Source organism: Macaca nemestrina, chromosome 3, assembly GCF_043159975.1.
Source record: "Macaca nemestrina isolate mMacNem1 chromosome 3, mMacNem.hap1, whole genome shotgun sequence".
NCBI lineage: Eukaryota > Metazoa > Chordata > Mammalia > Primates > Cercopithecidae > Macaca > Macaca nemestrina.
Window position 1 is genome coordinate 85,912,286 of NC_092127.1, and position 18,753 is coordinate 85,931,038.

The window sequence follows — 18,753 nt, forward strand, 5'->3', positions numbered from 1 at the left end:
AGCAAAAGAGTCAGGAAGTCTTAGTTCTGGCTTTCCCATTGACTGGCTCTACGACATTGGGCAGGTTTCAGCATTTTCCTTATCTGTAAAATGGGAGAATTGGATGTGATTTGATTTTTCCATCCTTTTTGTTCAATGAATATCTGAGACCAACTATGAAATCTTTTCAAGAGACAAGAAAAAACCATAAGCAATTGATAGTGCAAACTTCAACAAAAGTTTATGGAAGAGAAATCAAAAAGCAGCCCTGAGTAGTCAGGACACAAATAATGCCATAGTAATGTGTGCAGGGGTCATGGAGAGAATGACGGTGGTAGTGAATAATGTCAGCACCAAAGGCTGTCCTCTCCAGGTACTAAAGGAAGGGTGAGGTAGGTTAAAGTGCAATGTCTGGGCTGGGCACGGTGGCTCACACCTGGAATCCCAGCACTCTTGAAGGCCGAGGTGTGTGGATCACCTGAGGTCAGGAGTTTGACACCAGTCTGACCAACATGGTGGAACACCGTCTCTACCAAAAATACAGAAATTGGCTGGGCATGGTGGCAGGCATCTGTAATCCCAGCTACTTGGGAGGCTGAGGCAGGAGATTTGCTTGAACCTGAGAGGCAGAGGTTGCAGTGAGCCGAGATCACGCCATTACACTCCAGCCTGGGTGACAAGAGCGAAACTCTATCTCAAAAAAAAAAAAAAAAAAAGGCCAATGTCTGTCACCAGTCATCACTTCAGTGGGTTATGCTAAATGCGTTTCATATACAAAGCTAGGTATGTAGAGGAAACATTCTGGGAGAATTCAGATGATGGGACTACTTGCACAGAGGTGCTGTCTTCAAGTTCCTGAAGGAGCTCACTAAATTATTCTTAAAAGAGCACACTGAACTATTCATTCTAGATGTTACTGCTGGCTCAAGACCATGTTCTACAGTATAACCCATTAAACACACATGTCTTTAGATTAAACCACAGGTTCCATTATGGGTCGACTTGATGGGAAAGTCATCATCCTGACAGCCGCTGCTCAGGGGATTGGCCAAGCAGCTGCCTTAGTAAGTTATAAGTTACTATCTTTGTTGTTTGCCTACTAACTCTTGACATACTGAATTATGTGGACTGATGCTATGGTTGTTTACTTCTGCTCTGCTTTTTTGTTTTACTTTTGTGCTTATGTTGTCTTAAGTTATAAAAATAAACAAATAAATAAATAGTTCCCTACTCCTGACCCCAGGCAGATAAAGGAATGAATACCTCATGTTTAGTACATGACATCACTGATAACCATTGACTCTGAGAAATTTCTCTACTTCAGTTTCTCTGCATCATAATAAATTTGCTACAGACAGCCAACAGGGTTACACAGCTTTCTGAAATTGTGTCAGTTTAGATATGTGACTCCAGAGTTATAAGACAGGTTACCTTTGTCTCCTGATTTATATCAATTTCTGTTACATTATGTACCCCTCTTGAGCTAATATTGTACCTTAAGTATAACGGCAGGGTATCGTTTGACATTTATGAAAGCACTATCATACTCTTGGTAGGAAAAGTGTTGAAACAACCAATTCTTATCTTATTATCTGGAGTTTAGTAACTCAGACACAGAAATGATATAGTCTCATTATAGAAGATCCGTATTTTGAGAGTATTAAAAACAGCTGTCATTTTTTAAAAAACATTATTTTGTTTGATACTACTTAAAGGAACTAAGTCAGATAACAGGCACAATGTATGTCACATTGTTCTAATTAATGATAAAAATAATAACAATGGAGAAGGGGTAAGACTAGATAGTTTGAAATTCTAGCTATCTCATAGGGAAAAGAACAATGAAAATAAGATAAAGGAGAAAAAGACCACATGATGTTCCATTCATGAGCACAGTTTATTCAAGTAAACAAAGGATGTATTTGTACTTTGTGTCTACTAGGCTTTTGCAAGAGAAGGTGCCAAAGTTATAGCCACAGACATTAATGAGTCCAAACTTCAGGAACTGGAAAAGTACCCGGGTAAGCAACTCAGCAGCTTGAACTTGGGATTCAGTGTCTGCAAGGTATTATAAAGCATGGCACTCACATGTTGAAAGAAAATTCCTTAGCTACTGAGCTCCACTGCCCTGCTTTTTAGATTTTCACACTCTGATATGAAATCTATATTTTGTGAACCTACAGACAAAAATCTGTGTACTTACATGCATAAAAAAATTTGAGGATGAACACTTTAAAAATCCTTTATTTAGCCAACACATTGAGGGATTCAGTTCCTAATTACAAACTTACATGTGAAAATTGTGAAAATTTACTAGTTGTTAGGTTAACTTTTGATGAAGCTTTTCACTTCTGTGTCCTCCTTCTCTAGGATAGCCCTGTCCAATAGCAACATGATGTGAGCCGCATGTGTAATTTTAAATTTTCTAGTATCCACATTAAAAAAGTAAAAAGAAACAAGTGAAAATTAATTTAATACTATATTTTATTTTATCCAATATATCTAAAATATAATCTCAACATGCACTCAAGTTAAAAAATTAATGGAACATTTTAATTTTTTCGTACTAAATTTTTTATTTAAATTATTAGAAGTTTCTTACAAACTTCAATCATTAGTTTTCTCTTCTTTGCAGCTTTTCTCTTAATTTTCTCTTCTTTGAGGTATAATTGAGAAATAAAAATTGCATATATTCAAGATGTTCAACATGTTTTCACATATGTTGTAAAATACCTTGTGAAATGATTATTACAGTCAAGCTAATTAACATAGCCATTACCTCATTTAGTTACCTCTGTGTGTGTGTGTGCTGAGAATACGTAGGATCTACCCTCTTAGCAAATTTCGAGTATACAATACATTCTTAATAACTATAGTCACTGTACTGTACATTAAGTCTTATAACTGCAAGAGTGTACCCTTCTACCAACATCTCAATATTTTCATACTAAATCTTTAAAATCCATGTGTATTTTATACTTGCAGCACCTTTCATTTCAGACTGGCTGCATTTCAAGTGCTCAGTAGCCACATGTGGCTGGTAGCTACGGTACTGGAGACAGCTCAGCCCTAAAATCACACATCATCATGAGAAACCCTAAGAGATTCCCCAGATTATTAGGTGTGCACCACCACTTCTTCACCCCACTGAGCCAAACTCCAACATCAAGGGATTTTAATTACACTTTACTTGCCCAAAGACATCAGAACAGAGAACCTGTTTGAAAGTTAACCCTTCCAGCAAAATACAACAGGTTACATAATCAAACAGCAATTAGTTCCCTGAATTAGTTAATTGAATTGGAATATGTTGAATTATGATCCCAACAAGTCAAAGTAAAGCCGCTGCACTGGGAAAGCACAGAGATAAGGAAGTGTTTCTGAAACAAAATTTCCATCTTCCCTTTCTTTATTAATCTTTTCTTTCTATATTCCCCCAAAATAAAATAAACCATATACATATTATTTATTATATATATTATAAATTATAAAATATAATACAAATTATAAATAATTATATATTATATATACATATTATACATATATTACATATTATACATATACATATTAACACATTGTATATATTATAAATTATATTACTACATATTATAATATATTATGCACATTATAAATAATATGTGTATATATTTATAATGATGACTGCTGCTTTTGTTAGACACTCTTCGGAGTTTCTCAGTAGCTAGCAGAGTGTGTATCTCTCAGGCTCCAGCCATGCCAGATCTCTCATGTCTAGCCTTCAAGTGTGTCATCCCTTCTTTTGACCCCGTCATTTCTTCTCCTTGCAGTTTAGTCCAGAAATACATGTATTTGACTGGATACCTTTGAATAACAGAGTCATTTCTAATAAATAATGGAAATGACATAAAGGGGAAGCTCACAAATAGAAACAGTCTCTTATTCCAGAACCCTTTCTCTTCCCCACCCCTCACTCAGACAAAATTCTGCATTACTGTGTAGGTACCAGCAACCCAGTCTCTGGCAGGGGAAGGATAGGCTCAAATGACCCCACTTTCAGTTATTACTGCTGGCTTACTGAGAAATATCTAATATACACCAGTCATACTTTACTATAAAGCCTTTACTCAGAAAGGACCATTATTATTCAACTTGGAAAATGGACAGAGAGGAAGGAAGAGGGATGGATGGGTTATTGGAGGAGTCCAGATGGGACTTCATGTTTACTAATGAGACTCTGAAGATTCTTAAGACCCTAGTAAGAAGGTCAGCAATCTATGAAGCCTAGCTGGATAGATATTGCAATCTTCACACTTCACACTTCAAAAGAGCTAAACTTCGAGGCTAAATACTTTTAGGAATAGTGCCTCTTGTTTTATTTTTCAGGCATTCAAACTCATGTCCTTGATGTCACAAAGAAGAAACAAATTGATCAGTTTGCCAATGAAGTTGAGAGAGTTGATGTTCTCTTTAATGTTGCTGGGTAATGTCTAACTTTTTAATTTCACTTTCCTTACAGAAAGTTTTCTATGACTTTCATTCAAAGAATTTTGACAATATGGCAAAATCATTCATATATAGTCTTCCATCCTCATATAAGAGTGTATTCATATAAGAATACACCCAGAAACATGAAAAAATAGTTACCAAAGTTAGTTTTTAAGCATCTATTAAATTTTCAGCCATGTAGGGGATGTAGAAATACATCCTGTTGTTCCTGCTGTCATGAAACTGACATTCTGATTGAACTGGCAGAACTTTGGTACATGGAAGTCACAGCCAACAATATTTTATAATTAATTACATAATTTGGGTCCAGAGGACCAAATCAGCAAGGGTTCCAATGTTTAGGAAGCTTCCGTCAGAAAATGTAACTTGAAAAACAGTGAAGGCTACTTTAAGGGTTTGTTTTGTTCTGCCTTAACATCTCTCTTACAACAAACTAACCTCTCTCAATATGTTAGAACACTAGCAATATCACGTTGCTGTTCTGAGATGTTGAGACACTTGTTTTCCTTGCAATTTTGATTTCCCTTGCGAATTCTAAATCTGTGCCACCTGAGGGCACTGTTGCTCTTGAAATAGGAATCAAATAGGCAAATAGGGCAGATGGTTTTTCTCTCTCTCTCTCTCTCTCTCTCTCTCTCTCGTTTTTTTTTTTTTTTTTGGGGGGGGGGTGGGGTTTGTTTTGTTTTGTTTTGGAGACAGGGTTTGTCTGGATTCCCCAGGCTGGAGGGCAGTGGAATGATCATAGCTCACTGCACCCTAGAACTCCTGGGCTCAAGTGGTCCTCCTGCCTCAGCCTTCAAAGTAGCTGAGGCTGCAGGTGTGTGCTACCATGCCCAGCCCTGTTCTCCTTTATTTGTTGTTTGCTTTTAATGGCATTGATGTTTCCAGCACAATTAGCATAAAGCTTCTTATGTTCAGTGACCGTACTTTTGTTTGGAAAACAAAAAGGATCTTGTTTTCAGATGACATTTCTAGCTTAAGTTGTTAGAATTCTTACTAATGTAATATACTAAGCGATACTATGTTTGAATTGTTTAGTCTTGATAAGGGAAAGAGACAGTGGTCTAAGTCACTAAGTGACAATAGAAATAATCAGCAAATGGAATAGAAAAATTTTAATGGCAGTTATTCCTCCATTGTTTAATCACTCTTCTAGTTTTGTCCATCATGGAACAGTCCTGGATTGTGAGGAGAAAGACTGGGACTTCTCGATGAATCTCAATGTGCGCAGCATGTACCTGATGATCAAGGCATTCCTTCCTAAAGTAAGACCACCACCACCACCACCAGGATAAGCACCACATTAGGTCTCCGTACTGGGCACACAGAGGGGATTCCCACATGTGCTGAAGAGCGATAATAACTAACATAATGATTAACATGCATTGAACATTGATATCAAGGCATTTTACATAAATTAATCTATTTAACCTTCCAGCTTATCCACTCAAGGAATATTTATTAAGTACTTTCCACAAACCAGGCTCCATTCTAGGCACAGAAGACACACAAGTGAACTAAACAAAGTGCCTTCGATAAGGCAGGTTCCATTATTGGGGGTGAGATGGGACAATCAGTAATCAAATAGACATAGAATATGTGGCGTGGTTTTAAGTATAATGAAGAGAAAGAAGCTAGGATATCAATGCCTCTCTGGACTCTACTGTGAAGGTGAAACTGTCATAGCAGTCCAAAAGAAGTGAGAGAGCTGATCATTCAAGTAGCTTGAGAGAGGATTCCAGGCAGAGGTAACAGCAGGGAGGCACACAAGACTGGAATAACCCTATGAGGTAGGTACTATTATCTCATCCATTGTTCGGAAGATGAAACTGAGAGTTTAGGCAACTTGCTCAAGGTCACCCAACTAGCACATGGTTAGAACCAAGATTTGAAGCCTGGACATTGAGCCCCTTCATGAATTTCAGTTTAGGCTCACACTCTCAAGATGGATGTACCCCATTGCTTTTCTCTACTCTGAAACTTCTCCCTTCGCTCTTGTTTTGATCTGAACCACAGTGGTACTGGGCAGGTGAGAGAAAGTGTGTGTTCAAGAGAACGTTCCTCCTGGGCCTGCTTCCCTTGAATTCTCAAGCCTTCACACAATGCATCAATGTTTTAAATTTTATTTTATAAACTAGCATTAAGCGCCTCTTGGTATAAATCACTATATAAGGTGCTCTAGGGGAGTATAAATATGAGCAACATACGTCCCTGACTTCAAATGAACTTATAAACCAGTGGTAGCAGACAGCACAGGCTGAGACAATGAAAGGGGTAGACTGGGTACACAGCCAGCTCAACCCAAGGTTATAAATTGAACCTAGTGAAATGCAGAAGAACCACTTTTCCCTTCCATCCCAGCTGGATTCAATGTCCTGTCCATGTCAGGGCAGGAGAAGAGCTTTGTTAATGGCACAGCAGGGCTGATATTCTACTCTGAATATTCAACCTAATGTCAAGAAGATTCCAGATGAACATTAACAGGAAAATTGGAGAAACTGACTTAGTAATGAAGGAACTTTGAAAAATCTACTTGTTTAGTGCCTAGAAGAGATTTTTGGGTGGGTCCACAGAATGTTGAACTAGCAAATTTTTATAACAAATTGTTTTTTTAAATGTAAGTTGCTTTTTCAGCCTCTTTGGAGTTTATGAGAATCTATATTATTTGGAACACAAACGTATTTTTGAAGACAGATCCTTTGCATAGGTTACAGGGGTAGAGCAGAGTCTATGGTATAGGAGGAAAGCTTAGGTCATTGTGGTTAAGACTATTGCACATATATGAGACTCATTTCCAAAACCAGGCTCTAAACTGCTTTACAAATTTTAGTAAAGGAAGTAGGTGTGGAGTACAGTGGAGCTGAAATGTAAACTTGTGTTAATTTTTAAAATATACAAACATTAACTTGCAAACTAGTGAGTTTGCTTGTGATTTACAACATCTTAACAATGATCCATATGAGCCAAAAACACATATTTGTTTAAAAAAAAAAAATCCCAAGAGATGTTAATGGCAGGGGTGTGGTATTAGAAGGTTCTAGTGCCACTTGTTTAAAGTGACCCTGACAAAATCGAATCCTGGTCTTGGACTCTGTCATCAGAAGTCCTTAGGTGCAGTCTGTGCCCTGCCCCTAATTGGCCATGTGCCATAGAGATGGCACTTGTAACCTCCCAGTACATATTTCTTTTAGCTAAAAAATAAGGATGATAGATTACACAATCACTCCCAGCCATAATTATCTAGGATCCTCTGTATCATTAACTATGACGCACATATCCCAGGTTAGAACTTTCCAGGGGAAGCCGAGGTTTGGAGTCTAGGCAGATCTGGAAGGTCAGCTGGTCAGAACATAGGAACACTCATAGGAAATTTTTGTTCATGGATAGATACACAGGAAAGCATTCCAAGACTGGAAGATCAGTCAAAAGGCAGAGAACAAGTTGAAAATACTTTAAGAAGAGGTCAATGCAGAATCCAAGCTCCACCAGAAGAGAAGATCCATTAGGGCAAAGATTTGGGGATATCTTTGTTATTTGGGTTAGTGTGTTTGCTTGCTTCCTGCCCGCCCCGCCACTATATCTTAGAAGAGTTTTTAGCATATAGAGGTGCTCAGCAAACATTTGTCAAATAAATAAATGAATCAAGGTTGTTAGTCCAGCAGGAACCACTGGAGACCCAAGTGGCCAGGTTTCACTAGGGTTAGGGGCTGAGCTCTGGCCAGTGGAGACGGAAGGGCTGGGTCAGAGTAAGACTAACTAGATACAGCTCCATGGACTCTTAAGCGGGTATTTCTACCTCCTACCTTAGCTTCTGAGAGATCAATCCTAGATAGCAGCATTATGTACCAGACACTTCACTTTATAGTCATGCCTGCCAGAGAGTGCTATTGCATGGGGAGCCAGGGAGAGCCTGACACTATGACAACAGCTCCTGACCTGGACTGGGAAGGCAGCATTGGAACAGGCACCGACTATGGGCTCTAGAAGCAGCAGAGGGACCTGGGTTGAATTTGGTTGAATGGATAGTGCAAGTGTTAGGGGACAGCAGTAACATCTCTTAGATGGCTTTATTCTAAGGTTTTGCCTGAGATAATATTGCATTTCTAGAGAGGACTAGAAATTGACTTACTTAATGACCCATCTTTATGTATTAAATTGGAGTATATATATTCTATATGTATTTTTAATGGGGAATGCTATTTGCTAAATTGGATAAGAACAAACAATTTTAAGGCTTACTTTTCAACATCATTGCACTTGACCAACATTTTTGACACTTTTTATGAGAACCCCATTTCATTATGGTCCTCTTTATTATGTAAAACACACAATTGAATTAAACATTATTATTTCCCCTGCTGTCTTCTTTAACTTGGTTGGGTTACAATCAGCCTCTCCTTGAATCCACTTAGTCCATTCAGCAAAGTGCCTTGGGATTACTTTAGATTCTGTTTTTAGGGGTAATTAGAAGCTAAATCTCAGAACAAAGTCAGAAGAATATCCTAAGGAATCAATCATCTTGGCCACACCGATCCTGGATCCATTCAATCATTCACATTCCCCTTTCCTACACCTCTTTTTCTAAAAGCTGCTCAAGAAATTCATCCCAACAGAAGTCAATTTTTTTCTCTGGCCCTTTACACTGCCTATTGAGACTTCTACGTACATGTTATAATTAGTAAAGTTTGAAAACATTTTTAAATTTATAACAGTTTTCTTTATTATATATTTATTCAGGTAAAGGACAGGGCCCAGCAATCTGTGTTTTAAACTAGCACCTCAGGAGGTTCTGATTCATCCACATTTATTGAGTGCCTACTGTGTGCACTGTCTAGGAGGACAAAACAGCCAAAGACCCTTATCTTAATAAATTCACACTTTAGTGGGGGAAGTCTGAAGAAAGTGGTCTTAGGAAACATTGCCCTAAATTGGTGAGGCCCGCCCTCCCTGCAGCAACCATCTACCAGGTCCTGCCCATCCTGCCTCAGCCCTCTCCTCCTCAGCTACCCATAGACATTTCTGCAGCTTCACCTTTATCACTCTTTCCTGAACCCTGCATCAGCTTCCACTAGTCTCTGGGCACCAGAGTAATCCTTGTAATCCCCAAGTCTGAACATGCCACTCTTCCTCTGCTTTAAACCCTTCAATGTCACTACATTGCCTTCAGGGTAAAACCCAGGTTCTAAATTCAGCCCTTGTTGACCTCTGCAGCATCATTACTTCTATACCCTGCATTCCAGCCAGACCCAGCCCCTCCTCCCAGTTCCCGATGGAACCTTTATACCTGTGTACCCACTCCTCAAAACATCCTTTTCTTCTATATTTCTGATTAATACTCTAGTGTTCAAAATTCAGCCTGTATCCTTCCTCCTCAGGAGGTCCCCTCTGAGTGTCGCCCAGCCTCAACTGCTCCCTTTCTGCCCTCACCCTGCTGTTAGATCTCTGTGGAGGTCTCTGCTGTTGCTGGATGTGGATTATGTCAACCACTAACCAGACTGGTTGCCTCCTGTAGGCAGTAATCTCCTAGACCTAGCACAATACCTGGCCTCAGTAGGTATTAAAAAAATATGTGTTGAATGGAGTAAGTTTCCCAACATCAGTAACACACAATAACAACATTTATTTGCGTTTCATTTAAGTCAGCATTCATTCGTAGTCTTGCTGACATTCTTGTACCGTGGGAAGGTGGTAATCCCCCTGGGAAATGCCAGTGAGTGCGTTCACATTGCCATCATTTCCCAGCAATAGTTGATGAGGTGTTTTGGGTTCACTGTTAAGACTGCTTAATACTGCTTAATGTGACTAGCTAATACAGTAATTAAATTCATTCTGCAAACCCTAAGAAAATGCAAATCTTTTTAAAAGGTAGTATTTTAGCACATGAAGTGAATTTTTTTTTTTTTTTTTTGTATTTGTTTTGTTTCGGCAGATGCTTGCTCAGAAATCTGGCAATATTATCAACATGTCTTCTGTGGCTTCCAGCATCAAAGGTGGGTCTGTCTCCCTCTGAGGACTGCGATGCTCATACATATACATCATTAAAAGCTCTGCGTTTGGGAACAGGCATAGCAGAGATCATAATTTCAAGTACTGAAATAATTTCAAAAGTGCTTTTTTCAAAATTGGTATTAAGTTCCTTAACCACAGATCTTTTGCTCTAGATGTGAGCCAGTGGCAAAATTAAATTAAAATGTGGGGGGTTTTTTGCCCTCCCTTTTATTCTTTCTAAGGGATATGGAAATGAACATCAAACTGGGAGAAAGAACCATTTAACATTTAATTAATTGAAAATAGTGTATTGAGCACCGGTATGTCCTCTGCCCCTAAAAGAATTCACAGTCCAAAACTAGGAGCAAGGCAGCAAACATCATCTTCTCCAGTGTGATGATATATAACAGAGGTTTGGACAAAGCACTGTCAAAATACAGGGAAATAACTGCCTGTGAGTTTGTGGAATGCTTCACAAAGACAGTTGATCTGAGCCATCAGCGAGAAGTCAAGTTGAAGGACAAGGGCAGCAGTGCAAAATGTGGATTATGTCACAATCTGACATAGTTGGATCTGTGAGTTTAAAATGAAATAGTTACTGCTGAGATAACATTTCTTCTCTTTGCAAGGATACACATATTCAACATACACAAGAGAGGAATGTAAAGAAGTGCCTAGGCCTCCTGTTTTACTGTTTTGTTTTGTTATTAATCTTTATTTTCTTTGGGAAACTGCCTAAGAGTTACGGCAACTGATGGTGAGAAACTAAGACTACCAATGTTAAATAAGTTCAGAATTTCAATTAAGTCTCAATTAAGTTGTGCCTATACTGATATTATTTCCTTAGATCCAGAAACTGACTCTATTAAAGGAAAAAAATCTGATATCAATCTTTTTAAAAGGGGAGGAATGTGGGAGAAAGCATGAAAATGGCTACTGGGAAAACTTATTTGTGCTGCCTTTCTAAAGGAAAATACATTTTTTATTCCTTCAATTGTTGAACCTTTCTTCCACCCTCAGGAGTTGTGAACAGATGTGTGTACAGCACAACCAAGGCAGCTGTGATTGGCCTCACAAAATCTGTGGCTGCAGATTTCATCCAGCAGGGCATCAGGTGCAACTGTGTGTGCCCAGGTGAGTAAGGCACTGCAGGGTTATGAACTTGGCCCTCTGACACTGTGTTTGCCACCGTGAAAGATATCTATAAAAGTTTATTTGCCACATGTTATATTGTATTCTGGGAAAAAGTTCAGAGAAAGGGGGTGAGGGCTGGGCTTATTAAGATAACAGTACAGTTGTAAGTTGAGACGGAGATCCTAAGCCACTGGGAACGAGCCACAGATGCAAAAGGCTTAAATGTGTTGGACAATTCAGAAGCAAGTGGCTAAGAGACATAGTTGGCCAGGCTTGCTGTTGGGAAGCAGACCAGGGTTGACCTTTGCAGGGGAAAGATGTCAAGGGAAAGATGAAAATAGACCACACTCACGGGACAGCAGGGAAAAAGTAAGGGGAGTCTTCCAGAACACAAGGATCCACTAAAATCATTTCAACCACTGAGGTGGCCTATAAATAAAAAGGAGGCATTAATCTTCCTTTATGCTATAAAAAGGGGGCCAGCAAACCATGGCCTATGGGCCACATCTGGGTCACCACCTGTTTTGTAAGCAAAGTTTTACTGAAACACTTCCACACCCAATTTGCTTATGTTATTGCCTATGGCTGTTTTCATGCTACAAAGGCCAGGTTTAGTATAACAATTACAACAGATAAAATGACTCTCAAAGTTATAAATATTTTTTATCTGCCTCTTTACCAAGAAAGGTATGCCGATCCCTCACACAGAGGAAAGAAGAAAAGCAGAACTTTCCTTTTCTTAATAACCATGGGTGTGTCTCATTTTCACAATAACCATAGATGTGTTTATTAAATTGATACATACTTTTACCCGGTTCTACCAATCTAAAAGGAACATAAGGTATCTAATAAGGATTATAATATTCTTTAAAAAGAAATTATTGCATATCCAGGATCAAGGTTTCCCTCAGTAGTGCACAATTGATATGGGGGATGGTGTGTGAAAGGGAAACATTTCAATATGACCTGGGAACCTTTCAAACCTGAAGGGCATGCCAGAATTTAGGGAAGGAGTTCATGGAGAGAATTGTGGTGTTTAGAAAGTCCCACAGGAGATTCTGATTGAATCTTCAGTTGAAACACATTGACTTAAAGAGGGAAAACTAAACATCCCCCAAGCTACAGAATTTCAGCGATTGAGATGTTCTGTTTTATTTTTCTTGGAACAGAAATGTAAACATAGGTAATGCTAAGAAAAAGAATACATGAGAGATCATTTCACTGGGTTTTGATGTACATCCTGGTGATACTTGAGTCTAGCTATTCTTGGTGCCATTTACCCAGTGGAATAAATGGTAAAATGATTTGGAAAATGTGGTTGTTTCAGCCACTGGACTTATCAGAAGATTGGAAAATATGTTATCAAACTCTTTGGAACAAGGAACTAGCTGTGACTCAGTGAACCAATCACAGAAGAAAACTTGAGGAGGACTGAGTATGTCTGAGATGCTGCTGATGGTTGTGTAGTCACAAATCTCCAGCCAGACTTGTGTAGACCCTGGCATAGTATGTCTGTGCCATGGACACAGCTGAACCCAGTGACATTGGAATCCTCTAAAGGCATGGGCTTGCTCTGCAGTTCTTATTTAATAGCCATTAGTACCAGTCATATGTAAGACATGCTGTTCATTTACCTCAGAGGGAGAAAGCTGTTAAAGCTCTAAGGATTCTGAAGAGACTGTTAGTGAAAGCTTGAGGTGCACACTGTTGGTAAAACTGTGGACTTCAAGGAGGCTATTGAGGTAAGTGAGGAAAATATTATTGAAAATTAGATAAAAGAGGATCTTTGTCATACAGTTTCAGAAAGTACATCAACACTGTTGCCTGTAGTGTGAAGGCAGAAGATGTTACTAATGAACTGGGTGATCTAGCCAAGGTGATTTCTACCCAGAGTCTTGAAAGTGCTGGCCACTTATAGTAAAATGTGACAAGAGACAGATAACCAACCTACAGAGGGGGTTCCAAAACGGAGTCAGGCTTTCTGATTTTGAAGATTTCCTGCTTCATCAGAAAAAATAGCAAATGATGTTAAAATTAAGAAATGTTTTCTGAGCAAAGATCAAATCTATGGTACTCTCAGGAACATGATCTAAGGGTGAAGTATGACTGTAAAACCATTTGTTACAACCTCAGAAAGATCACATTATTTGCCAGAGTACTCTTTAGTCTGAGGAAAGGGCCTTCTACAGAGAATGTACAGTTTATGTCAGTTAACAAAGAAGTCTGGGTAACTTGCTCTAGGAGACCATAAACTAAGTGGAATTTTAAAATGTTAGTGTTGTTCGTATTTTTCTTTTTTAAAGTAAAATAACTTTAAATTATATTAAATTATATTTTTGATTAAAAACTTGAAACTGTGGTTAAAAGTTGGAATTTTAAACAATGAAAATAGGCAAGGTGCTAAGAAAAATTTAGTGTCACCTGAATTGGCAAGGACTGTGGTAGCCATGGGATTGTCCCCAAAGATCCCACAGTGAACTTGACAGCAAAGAATGGTTTTGAGATCATTGAGGCAAACTGGCTCCTTAAGCTGGCAAAGTGCTTGTACAGTTTTATCTACATCTCAGGCTTATTGTGAGGATTAGCTGAGATAATATATATAAAAGTATTTAAAATCCATAAAGCATCATATAAATGCAATGTGACTAAAATATATGTCCTTGAGAATGCTGGGTGATTCATCCAGTGTCCCTACATAGTGTCACAAAGAATCATAGTCTGTGTTTTTAAAATCATAGAAATGTTATTGAAGAAGTTATAAGCCTATTAAATAAGAGGCCTCAGGCAGGCAGATGTAAAGTTGTCATTTTAAGTCAAGGAGAAGAATCTCACTGATTGTTGTATCATATGGAAAGGAAGTTTAGTTGTCGATTTCTTTTTCAGTTTAAGTGAGTAACCAAGCTGAATATCCCCCTTTGATTTAGGAACGGTTGATACCCCATCTCTATAAGAAAGAATACAAGCCAGAGGAAATCCTGAAGAGGTATATCTAGCATTTAAAATGTGTTAAACCTTTGGATAATAAATACCCTCTTCCATCCCTATAGCAGACAAATTCATAGAGACAGAAAGTGAAATGGTAGTTGCCAGGGGCTTGGAAGGAGGGAAATGAGTAGTTAATGCTTAATGAGTAGAGAGGTTCCATTTTGTAAGATGAAAAGAGCTCTGCTTGGGAAGCTGAGGTTGGGGGATCGCTTGAGCCCAGGAGTTTGAGGTACAACAGTGAGGTATGATCACAACACTGCACTCCAGCCTGGGCAACAGAGAAGACTCTGTCTCTAAGAAAAAATAATAATAATAAAAATAAGAGTTCTGGAGATGGACACTGTTGATGGTGGCACAACAGTGTGCATGTACATAACACTATTGAACTACTACACACTTAAAATGGTTAAGATAGTGAATTTTATATTCTGTATACTTTACCACAATTTTTAAAGATGAAAAAAAATAATGCCTTCATCCTTTAATATTAGCTTTCTGATCTGTCACAATATCTGTGGGTTTTAATATAACACAAACAATTAACTTTGGCGAAAGAATCACCATAACCCTAGCTGATTATTCATCAAGGCAGCAAGCCAGTGGATTCTCTTGCCTTTAAGTCCTTGAAGAAGGTGCAGGTAAGCAGATATAGCTGCTCCCATCACTGATGTCTGGTATGGTCTCTGGTCACAGGCACGGAATGATTTCCTGAAGAGACAAAAGACGGGAAGATTTGCAACTGCAGAAGAAATAGCCATGCTCTGCGTGTATTTGGCTTCTGATGAAGTAAGCGCTATTCTTCCCAAGGAGTTCATTGTCCTCAATCACATTTGGCCACAATTTGCTCATCAAAATAATATCATTTTAGAGAGTTTATGGCATATATATGCTAAGATGCTACATTTATAAGATAGGGATAAGTTCTCATTTAATTTGCTCAAAGAAAAACCACTTTGATCTGAGCCACTAACTCTTCCTTATTCAGCTTTACATAAAATCTTGTAGCAAACAAAAAGGAGGACTAAAAATGTTAAAGTGCTCAATTTTCTGAGAGACAGTTCCTTTCAAAAATTATAACTGGGGAAACCCTGATTAAATTCAAGTCAAACAAATGAACCTCTAGGATTTTAAGAGCTTTAAGTGAAATGGGGAGAAGATTAAGCAGATTTGTGTTCAGTGGACACAGAATTGGCATGTGGTGTTTTAGTCTTACTTGTGACTTGTTTGGGAGAATTCCACTGGCTCTTTTTTCTCTATTCTTACTTATGGCCGGGCATGGTGGCTCACGCCTGTAATCCCAGCACTTTGGGAGGTCGAGGCAGGCGGATCACCTGAGTTCCGGAGTTTGAGACCAGCCTGGCCAACATGGTGAAACCCCGTCTCTACTGAAAACAGAAAATAGCCGGGTGTGGTGGCAGCCTGCCAGCTACTCGGGAGGCTAAGGCAGGAGAATCGCTTGAACCAGGCAGGCGGAGACTGCAGTGAGCCGAGATTGTGCCACTGCACTCCAGCCTGGGCAACACAGCGAGACTCCATCTCAAAATAAATACATATTTTTAAAATTTTTACTTGTTATTGTGTATGGAAATTCCTAATTTAATCTCTTCCACTTTGCATCTGTTTAACAGTTTTTTCCTTAATGGCTATTGTATACTTTTAAATGGCTTAACATGAAAGCAAAAATGATGTTTATAAGGTATAAAACACAAGAACCTCCTCCTCCGTTTTATGTCTCTGAATACTACGTGAACAAGGAACTGTAATGTGTGAGAAGGGGGAAGGAAAGGGGACTAGGTGGAAGTGAGGAGGGAACAACTGATAACTCCTCTTCCCAGTAACTTGGTGCACACCAGATAGTTGGTGAATGTGACAAACATAGGGATTGAAATGTTTCCATAACAGTGCAGTTTCTTCTCAGAACTTCTCCCAATTATTAACAACAATTGTTAATAGCTGGGGAGATTAACAGAAAAATGTTTAAAGGAGAAGCACATGAGCCTTTGTGATTTCTCTGAATCCATATCTTCAGAAGAGCTCATTTGATTTGGGTACTGCTGATAAGCTAAATTACCCTTAGTTAGCCAGAGCTTAGGTTACAAAATATTTGGAAGTGTTCTGGCTTGAAATGTACCTTTGGCTTTTTAGAGGTTTCCAGAGGAGTTCATATGCGTAACAGAGCTTGCCTTTTAAGAGAACTTGGGGGAGTTGGAGGTATTTCTTTGGTAAAGTGACTAATAACTCCCTAGTTCACCTACTGTATATGATCAGCTTTTATATATTGAACTCTTAAAATTTATCTATTCATTATGATGTCCTTACATCCACTTCCATTGTTTCAGGCTTTAGATGAATTTAGACTGTTTGAGTTTTTATTATCCATTTTAAGTTAGAAGATTTTTAAACTTCTACCAAAAAGATCACTTCAGCCTTATTTAGAAAATGAAAAATTTATGGGAATAAATCAGTAATTATTTTTTAAATCCCTCAGTTTTATAGAGATTTGGATATCTGAAACTAATATAGAATATTTTTATAGCTTAATAGATTATAGTTATTATTATTATTCATGTAAATTTTAAAAACACATTTAGTGTGCTTCAGATCCTAGAATTATCCACTTATATTGATCAACTAAATACATGCTTTCTTTTTTTTTTAAACTGGTCATTAATATGACCATTTTATGACTGATACACTTATGTTCAAAAGTTTATTAGTGGCATAAAGCTTAGCTAGTTTTGAATAGTTCTGAGTTTCAAAATGAAAATGTGCTTTTCGTCTATTTCCTAATTTGGGGAATGGCTATACATCACCGTTCCTTAATTCGGGGATTCTGAGACCAAATACCTAACAGTGACAGGTGCTTAGACCCCAGCCAGAGGCCATTTAGTTCCAGATCACAAGACACTCAGCAGTTCTCAATCAACCAAACGTTAATTTGGATTTCCCTGAATTAAGTGTTTAAGTGAGGTTTCCTGTTAGGACAAGAGTAAATTGTTTAGTTATCCTAGTCATAGGAAAATTTGAAAATACAGCCTGTATCAAACCTGGTTAATTGTTCTGTCTCCTTGTGTTTATCACTGCAGTCTGCTTATGTAACTGGTAACCCTGTCATCATTGATGGAGGCTGGAGCTTGTGATTTTAGGATCTCCATGGTGGGAAGGAAGGCAGGCCCTTCCTATCCACAGTGAACCTGGTTATGAAGAAAACTCACCAATCATCTCTTTCCTGTTAATCACATGTTAATGAAAATCAGCCCTTTTTAATGACGTCACTGTTTGCAAGAGTCTGATTCTTTAGGTATATTAATCTCTTTGTAATCTCTTCTGAAATCATTGTAAAGAAATAAAAATATTGAACTCATAGCAAGAGAATAGTTTTTAAAATAAATCTCGATTTGTAAGCATCTGTCTTAGTCACTTTGGGCTGCTATAACAAATTACCATAGACTGAGTCTCATACACAACAAACATTTGTTTTTCAGTCCGGAGGCTAGGAAGTGCAAGATCAAGGTGCCAGCACATATGGTATCTGGTTAGGGCCCACTTCCTGGTTTGCAGATGGTCATCTTCTTTTTTTTTTTTTTTTTTGAGACAGAGTCTTGCTGTCTCCCAGGCTGGAGTGCAGTGGTGCGATCTTGGTTCACTGCAAGCTCCGCCTCCCGGGTTCACTCCATTCTCCCGCCTCAGCATAGGAGTAGCTGGGACTACAGGCGCCTGGGCCACCATGCCTGGCTAATTTTTCTGTATTTTCAGTAGAGACAGGGTTTCACTGTGTTAGCCAGGATGGTCTCGATCTCCTGACCTCGTGATCCTCCCGCCTCCCCACCTCCCAAAGTGCTGAGATTACAGGCATGAGCCACCGCGTCAGGCCAGGTCATCTCGCTATAGCCTCACAGAGCAACAGCAGAGAAAAAAAGCAAGCTCTTGTCTTTTTATAAGGATACTAATCCTGTTCATGAGGGTGCTACCCTTGTGACCTGATTACCTTCCAAAGGCCCTACCTCCTAATGTATCATATTGGGGGTTAGGATTTCAATACCTGACTTTCGGGTGATACAAATAGCCCATTGCAGCATATATAATTAAAATGTAAATATGAAGACAAAAGGAAGCTTATGGGTTTTTTTCTTGGGGGGGGTGTTAAGGAAGATGATAGTAATTTCAGGACTAGGATGGTAG

The 18,753-nt window shown here is 38.6% G+C and overlaps 1 protein-coding gene across 1 annotated transcript; it reads left to right on the forward strand.

Moving 5' to 3' along the window:
• The first annotated feature begins 941 nt into the window (after positions 1-941).
• Positions 942-17,935, forward strand: LOC105486327 (3-hydroxybutyrate dehydrogenase 2). Its single transcript, XM_024794256.2, is given in 9 exon segments — positions 942-1,043; positions 1,922-2,000; positions 4,342-4,438; positions 5,621-5,729; positions 10,394-10,454; positions 11,473-11,586; positions 14,511-14,569; positions 15,265-15,357; positions 17,658-17,935. Coding segments are annotated over 9 exon segments (738 nt in total). The 5' UTR covers positions 942-971; the 3' UTR covers positions 17,712-17,935.
• The last annotated feature ends 818 nt before the right edge of the window (positions 17,936-18,753 follow it).